The 12,761-nt window shown below is 39.8% G+C and overlaps 1 protein-coding gene across 1 annotated transcript; it reads right to left on the bottom strand.

Moving 5' to 3' along the window:
• Window positions 1–616: 616 nt before the first annotated feature.
• On the bottom strand, window positions 617–10,208 carry LOC139305262 (sodium- and chloride-dependent GABA transporter 1-like). The gene is made up of 14 exons (XM_070929211.1): window positions 9,968–10,208; window positions 8,489–8,620; window positions 7,683–7,783; window positions 7,336–7,445; window positions 7,025–7,157; window positions 5,056–5,190; window positions 4,865–4,968; window positions 4,640–4,764; window positions 3,804–3,916; window positions 3,286–3,417; window positions 2,816–2,918; window positions 2,407–2,507; window positions 1,301–1,468; window positions 617–712 (listed from the first exon to the last, which is right to left on the bottom strand). Exons 1-14 carry the CDS (start codon window positions 10,206–10,208, stop codon window positions 617–619), a joined length of 1,794 nt encoding a protein of 597 aa, XP_070785312.1.
• Window positions 10,209–12,761: the final 2,553 nt, after the last annotated feature.

Here is a 12,761-nt window from a genome sequence, read left to right as displayed (position 1 = left end):
TACAACATTATTTAAAACTTATCTCAAAGCTGTGTTAATTGAGAATCTGTCTATTGTGAATATCCTGTACAACTTTAATCACATTCATACTTACAAATGTTTTCTTTTTGTAGGTCTGGATCAGCAGAGACAACAAATATCCCAGCGGCAAGTTGGTTGGCTCATTAAGCTACAACAAGCAAACAGTCTTTGATGCATTACAGTTTTACGCTTTGAATCAAGTTTTACCAGATTCTTTAATTCCTCTGTACAACAACATCCATGACATTTGTGGCTTATACACAAAGACAGTGATTTTGTTGAGTAGTAGAGACAATTTACAAGTAGGACGAAGTCATGCATTAATGGTATACATGTGGTATATGTACACAGGTTCAGCGCTGATTTATAGCATTCAATTTGTAAGCAGAGCTCATTCTTTTACTCTTCTGCAAAAGGAAGTTTCACCTTTCGTTATTTTCCTTTATTTGCCTGATTTTTCAGCACAAAAGACATCATAGTAAAATACTGTACAAGACTCCACCTGTCCAATTGTCAAATTTCAGTGTTGACTACAGTAAGTCCTGATGGAAAGGGGAAAACGGCAGTCAGACTATTTCAACCTGAACGATCCTGGCTAAACAGGAGCTTCGCCCACGCTCCCTGAGTGTGTAAATTCTTCATGCCCTGATGGCCTTCCATCCTCCTGGGAAGTTGTCATCTTCTGCCAACGCTGGTCAAGTAAAGAGAGTTACATCAGTCTCAGATTAGTATTAAGTGCTTAACAGTTAGTCTTGAAGGTGAGTTCTGACAATGAAAGTTAGGTGGACCAAAATGTACAAATAAATAACATGACAATTGACCAAAAAATGCTTTTTATCTGTAATTTACATGTCTTTATTTCAAGGAAAAGCAGAGAAAACTAAATGTTTCAAATGCTATGAGCGTCATAGATTTCTCAAACACACTGAAATTTTAAAATGGTCAACAAAAATCTGGTTTTGTAGGACACAAACACTAAAAGCAGACAGTGATTGTAACAAGCTGTGCCCACCTTCAAAACATAGCTTCCTACTTTAAACCAGGATGATGCTGGCCTCCAGCCAAACCCGTTTTTTTTATATTCCCTAGAGAATGACTGCAATTTAAAAAACTTCTGCCTTCCAGCACTGTATATCTCAGCTATCGCTTGTACTATTTATTTTGTGTACAGTTTTTTCCTCTTTGCACCAGCTCCACATAGCGGTATCCTTACTCTTTAACTGCCGGGAATAGACATTAAAAACAGAGAAAATAGTGAGACGTGAAAGGAGGTTTGTACCTGTTTGATGCTGCCCTTGGTGGCGCAGAACATGTAGATGACGTAGCCCGGGACCAGTGTCATGGAAGACAAAGCCATGAACCAGCCAATCACTTGACCCCACAGTGGGTACACATACTTCCCCAAGGTCAGAGGGGTCATCTCAATGGCACTGAAGGTAAACACCCCCTACAATATGCAATTATATTATTTAGTCCATGTAATCTCTGGCCAGTTAACCAATAACAGGCTAATGAGATCAGCAAGCACTCATTTGGTGATTTGTGTGTTGAAAGACACACAAAAAAACTTGGTTAAAAATTTGACAAGCAGCTCTTAGATTATTATATTTTTTATGGACCTGCATCACACTCAAATATAGCCACACTTAAAAGCAACAGTTGTTTGTATCCTTGATGTCTAAACAAGAGTCTACAGCCATGCTAGTGGCAGCCAGCGTCTGATGGTGAGACTGTACTTATGCACAGTTAGGTTAGGATGTATAAAGTTTACTGTGTTCACCATGCTAACAGCTAACATGTGCTAATTAGCGCAAAACACGAGGTATAGCTGAGGCTTCATTTTAAGTTATTTGCTTTTAAACGTACTGCACAAATCGATTTTTGACTTGATAATGGGGACATGTACAATGTATGTACCACATTGTATGGCAATCCATCCAATTGTAGTCGAGATATTTCAGTCAAGACTTGTGGTGGACCAACTGGCTAAAATCGGTCACTTTTTAACCTATTCGCCTGGATGTCTTTTGACCTGAAAACCATCAAATCAGTGCTTACTGGGAGTTGGCTGTACTAATTTTGGCAGAATACCTTTGACTTTCCATTTATGTAGCTTCCTTTAACATTACACTCTCTTTATCACTACAGTAGTGAAGATAAAGACATTGCCATGATTTCCCCGAGGGCTTGACAGTCCACAGGTTGAAGTATAAATCACCACATGTCAGAGGAAACCAATTCAGCAATGTCATAAATTCTCTACCATTTGGCACCTGCTGTAGCTTGATGGGTTCATAGATCTCCGTAAGGGAGAAGGACGCACATGGTAGAGGTTGACTAAGATGCACATTATGGGGGTTAAATCGATAATCATTTCCCTCTTACCAGGCAGATCATCGGAGTGAAGAACATCCAGCAGAGCTTCCACCAGCCACATGGCCTATAGCCGATCATGTCCTCAATGTTCTTATAAAACCTTTCAGCTCCTGTGGCATAAAGAGGGGAGGACAAAGAGGAAGTGTGGGTGTGTTAATGTGGAGATAATAACTACAAGAACAAAGCCTCATGGGGGGAAAAAGGGATAGCTGAAAGTCTTATCACAGAAAGTGAAGCAGATAAAAGTAATTTCCTGTTCGACAGCAATATGAAATCTACATGCTTCATTCTTTTTGTGACTTTGCACAATATAGTCCTTTCTATCCAGATTGTCTCAACTTTTTACAGCTGTGGTTACATTTGATTTCACTCTATAGTGTTTGGTTCAAGTGTAGACAGTATAAAGTAGATTTCCTACCATAAAACCAGGATATGGAAACAGTTTCGAAGAAGACGAGGAAGAGGAGACACATCCCACTGGCGGAGTAGTAATCAAACAGCTTGAACACGTACAGGCCACCCTGGGAGATTTCAACACACACAGACACACATATCTGCTTTAGAGGCAGAATATTAATATCCCTCTCTTTATTGAATAAAATATGCATGAGGAATGTACACCGCAGGTTGTTGCAAGATCGTTTTGGCATTATGTATAATGCAGGAGGGGGCTCTTTTCCCTCGTGTCAGAAAAATGTGCACATGTTCACGTGTGTATGTGCATTGGGTTTTAAGACGACCACCTTCTTATAATACTTGCGTGCACACATCCTGCAGTACAAGTTAACCACAGTGATTTAAAACTTCACTGAACTCTAAACATTGTTAATGTTAGAGATTCAACATGGACTAGGGGCATTTAATATGCTGAAATGCATACAATTATACCTGTGTAATGTTGGAGAAGCCAATGATGAAGGAGATTAAGCAGACAATGAGGATGAACATCTTCTTCCTCTTCCTCAGCACCAGGGGGTATTCATCCATCAGAGCTGTGATGAAGCCTTCCACTGTGCAGAACTAATACATGACATTATTAAGAGACATGGGTCAGAACGGACTGTAGTTTGTTGCTCCGCTGATTTAGCATCACACTCCTGTAACATTGTCAAATTTGTCAAATCCTGGCGTCTACATTACTCACAATGCAATACAACCGCTGACAGACATAACACAACATAAATCTCGTCTCAGCCCCAGACACTCTTCAGTGTGGGTCAGAAGTTTGGATTTTGGTAATATCGTAAACAGGACACTACTAATTACTTCATTCATAATGAATCATTTACTTTTTTTGTACTTTTTTTAGTTTTACAGTAGCTTTTGTTGGTGTTTCAGAGTGATTAATGCCTACAAGGTCAATTCAGAACAATGGGCGAGTCAGGTAAAGTGTGTGCTGCTTGTACCTGACTGTCCAGGCCCAGCATCATCAGCATGGAGAAGAAGAGGATGGCCCACAGAGAGGACATAGGCAGCTGGGTGACGGCCTGAGGATAAGCTAAAAACGCCAGACCTGGACCTAAATGTCACACAGAAGACACTCCATTTAAATTACAAATGCTTTATCTTATGACATTATCCTGTAGCCTGCTGAAATTCATAAGCATGAACATATTTACATAGCACCATGCAATTTACTTTGTTACTTTGGTTTCTTTGTTTGTTTTTCAGTTGCACTGGGTTAGTCAGCCTCCAACATCAGAAGACATTTCCAAGGCTGCCAAATTCTTAAATGTGCAGTGAAGGACTGAAAGCAGGTCAGAAGGCCAGTCAAATACACAACTTGTCTCAAGTTTTGACAACTTTTCTTTTCTTTCTTGCTGTTTCTAAAGAAGAATATTGGTGTGTTGTATTTGCTTGAAGTACTGTAGGGATAGGAAAAGAATCACAATGACTATATATGACTTCTGTTACCATCAAGAAAGAAACTGGGCTGACATCACTGGGCCGATTCCAAAACTTTTGGTAACTATTACTCATTTAGACACTGAAATTTGTAAAAATAGGGCCCAGGTTTAAAAATACCAGAATTTCCCTTACAAATACAAGTACAATTTTGAGGTACTTGTACTTGTACTAGCATTTTCTTTTCATTCACTTTATACTGCTTACACATATGAGCTTATGTGTTTATATTTATAAAACATTTTCAGACTCGCCTAGTTGGAAGAGCACAGAGACAATGATTTTAAGAAGTTTTACATTGTTTTGCATGGCCAAACAAGTCAATACAGAACTGTACCAGATGCTGCTAATTCCTGGACGGGTTTCTTAGTGATATGGGACATGAAGCCTACGATGGAGAAGATGACTAAGCCAGCAAACATGCTGGTGCAGGAGTTGATGCAGCACACTATGATTGAGTCCCTGAAGAGAAAAAGGAACACAGTGACCAGTTAGGATGAAAGAGGAAAGGAACATCAACTATCGAAGAGGATGTACAAAGCTTGTGACTGCATGTTCCTACTTGTATACATCATTGTTGTAAGTGTTGTAGCTTCCCAGTGCGATGAGCGAGCCCAGGCCCAGTCCGTAAGAAAAGAAGATTTGAGTCGCTGCATCCAGCCATACCTGTCAGACAACAGATGTGCCCATATTCATGTCTGTCTTGTCTGTGAACATGTTTGTGTGATGACTGGATGTGCTCAAACTGTCTACCTCAGACCGGACAAGCTTATTGAAGTCTGGAGTAATGTAGAAGCGGATCCCATCTATGGCTCCAGGCAGAGTGACCCCACGAAAGAACAGGATGAACAGCATGAAGTAGGGATAGGTGGCTGAGAAATACACCACCTAAGAGAAAGAGCGAGTGAACAACTTGTTCTTAGGTATTCAAATGAACATAGATTTCTGGCAAAGCCAAAAACACATTTGTCTGTCTGTCTTAACACTCAAAGCCATTTCTCTCAAATAACTAAAAAGTCAAAAAGAGATGCAAAACCGCTTGTTGCTGCAGTTAATACAGTGAAATATGTCTCTGCTACTCTTTGCCAAAAGATCTTACCGGAGATTTTAGGACGTGGCCAGCAGTTCTGTAGCATAATGATTATGCTTAATTGGTAATGTCCGTCAAGGCCAGGGCCTTGGGGGAATTCATTTCTCTCACACACATTAAAATCCAATTATCCCTGGCGGTGAATGTGTAAATGTGTTTCTGCTCACATACATCGCCTGGACTTGCAGTAATTTAAAAATCCCAGGCTGTAGGCAGAGTGATTTCTTTTTTTCTTTTCCTATCATCCAGCAGTTTGGGATGAAATAATAACTTTTGAAACTGTTTCTATTTCTCCACCTGAGTGAAATGTTGAGAGAGAGATGGGCTGTGGACAGCAGAATGATAGCCGATATAAAGAGTCAACATCTGTCCTTTCGACACAGGATTAACTATCCATTACTCACACCAGCAGCACATATAAAGTATTTAACATCTCTCAAAGACTCAAAGATCTGTAACTATATCAATAAAGTTGATATTTCAAAGTGTATTGGGTAATGGGCTCAAATGTCATCACAACCTAATTTGAAACTCTCGCGAATGAATCCTCTTTTTGCAAGTCCTGGAACAGATCAATAGCCTGAGCAATGATGAATAACATCCAACTGAGCTTTTAATTATGAGCTGTGACTCATGCCAATGTGCTCTGTGATTGATAAACACAATGGACAATCAAAAAGCTGAAAAGGAGAATGGGGCTTAAATGGTCCAGTAAGCCATCACACATATCTTGTCAAGCCAGATTCCATTTTCTGGGCCAAGGAGAGACCTAAATGACAAAACACATCAACTAAAAGCTAATTACTCGTTTCAGTTTTTGGGAGGGGCCCAGTGGATTAATGGAGCAAATCATTGACAGAAAACAGCTCTACTAACTGCTCATCATGGAAACTACAAGACTGGAGTCTGCAGCCATGCTAGCACCTCTGGGCTTTACTAGGCACAGCGGTGCTTTGAGCTAAACTATAACATCAGCACGCTAAAATGCTCACAATGACAATTAGGACATGTTGATGTTTAGAAAGTACCATGTTTATCATGTCAATCAGGTTTAATGTGCTAGCATGCTAACAGTTGCTAATTATCAGTAAACACGACTGATGGGAATGTCATTGCAGGTATTTGGTCATAAACCAAAGTATTAGACATGTTTAAACTTTGAAGTGATGACGGCACTAGATGGAAAGGTTAAGGAATCAAATTTATTACAAGTCATCCTGAGGGGGACATGAACCTGGGTACCAAATGGCTTGTCAATCCTCCCAATAGTTGTTGAGACATTTCACGAAAAAACAAAAATGTCAACCTGGTGGCCGAAAAGTCAGGGGAAAGTCAGTATCTTTCATCATCTGGGCAACATGAATGTCTGTGTAACATTTCATGGAAATTTGTTTCAGCCTGGTCCTCTAAATCAGTTTTTCTCTTTATTCAGCTCCACCAATCGAGAGTGGACTCAACAACAGCAGAGCAGCTCTGTGTCTTGTCATATTTGCATGATTAAAACTTAAAATATGAAAAAGGGAAAGAAAGAGGATCAGATAAAGCAGAAGCAGTCTGCGGCCAGAGAGAGCTCTACAAGTGTAAAGAACTAAAGAGGAAAGAATAAAGAGAAACTTAAGCAGAGAGTCTGACCTTCCCCGTCCACTCCACTCCTTTCCAGATTGAGAAATAGACAAGGACCCAGGCCAGCCCCAGAGTGCCCACTAAAGGCCAGCGAAGCTCTCCTGGTTCCTCCAGACCACTAGACAGCTGATGCATGTTACGCCTACAGGAACACACACACACACACACACACACACACACACACACACACATACACACTGAACTCAGACAGATATGCACAAAGAGCTTCTAGAAATAGCTTCAACACGTACTTACACAGTCTTGTACAGACATCTTGTACACACACACACACATTCACACAACACATCTCGCTGACTTACTCCCAGAACTCGGTGACAGCGCTGGTCAGGTTGGTGGTGTCTGTCAGACTGTAGTTGCAGAAACATTTCTCTGTGTTCCAGGGGTTATCACAGCTTTGCCAAGGCAGCTCCTGCACACAAAAACAGCATATGCATAAACAAAGTGTTGCATTCTATATTATATATAACAATGTTGTGGAAATTATCAGATGTTGCATTCAGATTGCTTGTTTGTCCAAACAACAGTCCAAAAACAAAAGATATGACATATATCACATATGACAAAAGCAAATTTTCACATTTGAGTTAAACTTAAAATATACAGGTTTTTAGTTCTGTTTTTCCCCCCTAATGACTATGTAACATACCGAACCAAAGGAGTTAAATAAGTAGTAGAGCGCCCAGGCAATGATGATAATATAGTAGATGTTGAGCCAGAAGGACAGGACCACTGCAGCTAAACCAACACCTGAAGAAGAAAGAGCCACAGACAATGCTTCACAGGTCAGCTAACATGCAAAGTAAAATATGGTATAATATGTGAGGGGCAAATAACACCAGAACAGATGGCAGACAGAGAGAAAAACTCAGCATATTAGTTATGATCTTCATCATCCTCATCTTTGTTATTTAGCTTTTTTTTTTGGCTGTGGCTTTGAGTATCAGTTGGCACAGCAGCACATCCTGTATCACTGTTGATGTCTGTGTTGGCAGGAGATAAAATGTGCTTCACTTGAGCTCTTTGAGCTCGGAGGCAGTGGTGTAATTGCGACCACCAAGCACAAGCTGCGAAAGATTCTTAAATGGAAAAAGGTTTTTTTTCTTTTTTAATACTCCACCTCTTTGGTAGCCCCATATCCTTCTCATTTTTGTTTAAAGTGTTGTTTTGTAGGACAACAACAGGTGTGATGGCATGGAGAAAAAGCCTGATGTCTCAAAAAGGTCCCCTTCAAGTATCATTAATGGTATGAATTAATGGATTTTGAATTATCTGTCACCAAAAGAGAATTAGTGCTAATAATTCAAATCTTAGTGGTAACTAAGTGCTGTTAGGATGCTCAGAATCCACATCCACTAAAGAGGATCATGTCAGTAGCTCAAATTAAAGGTGTAAATTGAAATGATATAACAACGGATCTACAGCCATATCTTCCTATTTATATCCACCTCTTACCTTTCATCATAGGGATGAGCTTCCACACCCCCAGCCCTCCCACTGAGGTGAACTGTCCCAGAGATGTCTCCAGGAGGAAGAGAGGTATCCCAGCAAACACCAGGGTCATGAAGTACGGGATCAGAAAGGCCCCTGATAGATCATCAAAAAGTAGATAAACATGTGTTTTTTAGAAGGATTCTATGTTTGGAACTAATTAAATGAATACAAAGATTGCTGAAGTACAATCAGGAGGTTTTCGAAAGGTTTTTATCAGCAGTAGCATGTGTGTGAGTAATACTAACACACTGGTGTAACATAGATTGACAGCTCATAATATCATTTAGAGACTGTATAAAAGCTAAATACTCCATTTGAACAAATTAACTTTTTTTCTTCATTTTAGAATGAAAAAGAAATGAAATATTGCTGTAATCTTGTGGTAAGAATGACTTATCCAATTTGTTAAACCTCAGCTCCTGCCTGAAGATCTATTTTATTATTAGCATTTTATGAAAATCAAATGCTTGAAGACAGTCTTTAGTTTAAAATATTATACAATCCGCATGCAGGAGACACAGAATATACACTTGCCCAGAGAGAACGTTTTACAACTGATTTTAAAGTGTCTGTAAATGTTGATGTGTTGCTAAGGACCTTATTCCTATAAAATATATTCTTAATGTGCGACTGCAGTCAAATAACCCGAGAAACCAAAGTGAATTGAGGGCTAGTGAGAAGGACATATCTAGTATTTAGTTTAGAGGTAGTTAAGTCAAGGTGGCAACAGGAGATTGATAGGCAACTAGATAGTGACAAAGAGGGCACTTAATGTGCTGCAGAATTACCTCAAATCCAAACTGGCAACTTTAAGAAAAAAATGGTGAAGGGTGTACTTTCAAGTAAGAGGTTTATATAGATGAGGAGGGAATTCTAACAGTGTTAGAGAAGCCAGTTAAAGGTTTGGCAGCATGCTAGTTGGCATGGCATGCTGGTTAGCTAAGCAGGCTAGTTAGGCTAGGCCAGGCTAGGCAGGCTAGGTTGTTTGGTGGCTCAATTGGCATGCTAGTTAGCCTGACATATTGTTAGCCTAACATAATGTGGTAGATGGGAGTGTATGCTTTGTTGCTTGCTATGGTGAGGTAGCTGAGGGCAATTACTTGGCTGTTTTGCTTGGTGGGTTGAGCAGCATGCTGGCTAGCTTGACATAGTGTTAGCTACGGAGGGGGGTGGTTCTGGGATGCTGGACCACACTCTTGAGCCTTCTTGGTGTCGTGGACCCAACTCCCTTGAGAGGGTGCCCACCTGATGACCCTGTAGACTTGCCTGCACTCTTACGCAGATTAATTGATGCCATGTTCCTTTATTTGGTAAGAGAGGTCAAGGGACATTATTCAAGAAAAATGTTTCATACCAGTGAGGTTGCTAATTACTGGTAAGACTATAGTGGAACCAGATACACAGTGATGGTGGTTGGACAGCACTCACGATAGCACTCACCTCCACCATTCTTGCCACACAGATAAGGGAACCTCCAGACATTTCCTAGGCCAATGGCGTATCCCACACATGACAGCAGAAAATCAAACTTTCCTTTCCAGCTTCCCCTGTCAGGTGGCTCCTGTTTATTCTTCTTTTCATCTGCAGGGGGCGCCACAGGATCCAGCTCCTCAAAGGGAACTGCTTGTTTGACCTCTGTTGGAGAGTTTAAGTCCACTGTACTCTGCCCAGTCTTCCCCATGGTGGGACCACTACAGACCAGTGGGGTCAGGAGGTCACTTGGTCCTCACAGCCTGTAATGGTGACGAATTAAAGTCTCTGTTCCTGTCTGGCTGAGTCTCTCACACTGAATTTGGGTCTTGACTCGACAGATTCAGGACAATGGGGACACTGAATGTGCAGAAAAGCTGTAGACAGGAAGAATATAATAGCTTTTGCAGAGGTGTGTAATAATCATCCATTGGAAATAAATATTAATTAATTTTTGTTGTGTCTGACAGTGTTCTAGTGGAGGGGAAAACAACTCAAATTACAATTTACTGATGTTGAGGCATTTTTATGGTCTTTTACAGCCCTTTTATTAACTTGGGAAACTATACAGCTCCCAAAACTAAAGCTAATGGCTACCACATAAATCAGTGAGAAAATATAAAAATCCAGTGGTCCTGCACAGGCAAATGTGAATTAGGAGGAAGGAAGAATGGTTAAAGTGGCCAAATAGGGCTGATTTTCTGGTTCAAAAGGTGATAATATAATACCAGAGGGGTCAGTACTCTGGCTGACCGGTTGGCTACAGAGACAGTAGATTTTCTTTGCATTGCTTTAACCCAGCAACACCTACTGGCCAGCTACTGTCAATTTGTTACCAATCCAAGTGCCCATGGGAGTGTGTGAAAATTAGTGCCATGAAACACTCAGTATCAATTGGTCTTGAAAAAGTAGGTTACTTTGTGAGTGATCTCTAACCTAGCTAGTTAGCGTAATGTTAACTATTAAGTGCTTTCCAAATGCATAAATGTAGTCTTTGATTTGTTATGTAAAGCATTTTTGCAAGTTTCACACATCTCTAGTACAACCTTTTGCAGAACCATGTGCTAGCAAGGCATAATATCGATTATTCTGTTGTTTAGTCTCTGGCCAAAATAGAGAAATAATGCTGCTCACAACTTCCCAAATGTCTCCAAATGTCTTCTTTTGTTTAACCAAAAGTCCAAAAGCCAAAGATATTCAGTTTTGCTTATGGTTTTTATTTGATTTAAGGTGGTCTGTGTGGGTATACCAACTCAAGCCAAACAAATAGCACAGGACAAGCACCACTGGCCTGATATGAGCAGGCAGGTGGCTTCATCCTTGAAAACACTGCACTGTGCATCTTAATCACTACTGACACACCCTCTACCTCACCTTTCTTTCCAGTCCACCACAGTCAAGTTCATGTTGAGTCACCACAATATCAAAAAGATGGGAAAAGGCAAGGGAAAAACTTTGATGAAAATACCACAAAGGTTCCAGGTCTCGTCAACAGCTCCTGCTCACACATTATTGGTCACTCTGGAGAATATAAATATATGAGTGGGCCTCTAGCTGTAACGGCTGAATCAAATGGTACATTTTTATTAATAATTATTAAGTCATTCACTGCCTGAATAATCCTTCATCTCATGTCTGGATGACATCACGTGGTCAGGAAGTTCATTGGGGGGAAGTTGTTCATGATTACAAATAGTGATTGACCCAGAAATTGTCCAAATTCCTTCATGTCATGCTCGAGACAGTTTGCTGATACATTACCTGAAAGAACAGAGATATTCTCGGCTCAACCCTGATATTTTTCAAGGAAATTTCAGCAGCTTTGAAACCGATGATTTCTTATTATATTATTCTTCTGCGTACTTAATCATCAACCATGTTACACTGATTTAAAAACCCTGCTGTACTTCATTCTCTGTCTGATTCATTGTGCTCACTGTCTTTTTCAAAGAATTCAAATGTATATTCATGTTTAATTGCAATTTCTCACGATGAAACGCCTTTATTTAATTTAATAGATGCATCGTTTATGCCTGCTAGCCTTTGATGATGCTGATGAAAAGAATTGTAGGGAAAAAGGTACTTTATATATGCAATGGACACAGATGATCCTTATTAAAGATACCAAATAAAAGTGTATTGTAATGGTAAAAAGTTCCAAGTAGTCAGACTAATAAGTTTAAAACAGTTTCTGTGATGTTTAATATAATCAGTATTGATCAAATAAATTCTCTCTTGCTGTAAAATGAGTTATGTTCCACATTGTGTAAAAAGTAACTTCATCAACTTCAATTGGGCATGAAACGATCAAAAAAGTACTTTCAAATTGTTGTCTAGGTAACTACGGGTATCCTCTTCAAAAGAACACCAATAACACGAAACACATCAGAGATTCTCTTTGAGCATATCATCTATTTAGATTCAAAGCAAATCATTTTACAGGAGAGACTTTTAAGGTGACATTTTTTATTACGCCTTTCAGTGGCAGAAAAGTTTCTTTTCTCTCAACAATTATGGCAATAACTATTAACAAAGACTTTCACCCAGTTAATTAATATTGATGAATGTATCTATTATTATGTTCTGTGGTAGCCCATTGAATTAAAACAAACTTTGTTAATCCTGCGATTTCTTGTCACTGAACAAATTCAACTCATTAACTTACTGGATGACAGATAGTTTGAAGCAGAGGAATGAGGTTAATCGTACCTGAGAAAAGTCCTTTGTCAGGTCATCAGCGTCAATTCTCTTCACCGGCACCACA

Source organism: Enoplosus armatus, chromosome 22 (genome assembly GCF_043641665.1).
Source record: "Enoplosus armatus isolate fEnoArm2 chromosome 22, fEnoArm2.hap1, whole genome shotgun sequence".
Lineage (NCBI taxonomy): Eukaryota > Metazoa > Chordata > Actinopteri > Centrarchiformes > Enoplosidae > Enoplosus > Enoplosus armatus.
The sequence above is the reverse complement of the archived record's forward strand: the minus strand, read 5'-3'. Positions and strand labels throughout refer to the sequence as shown.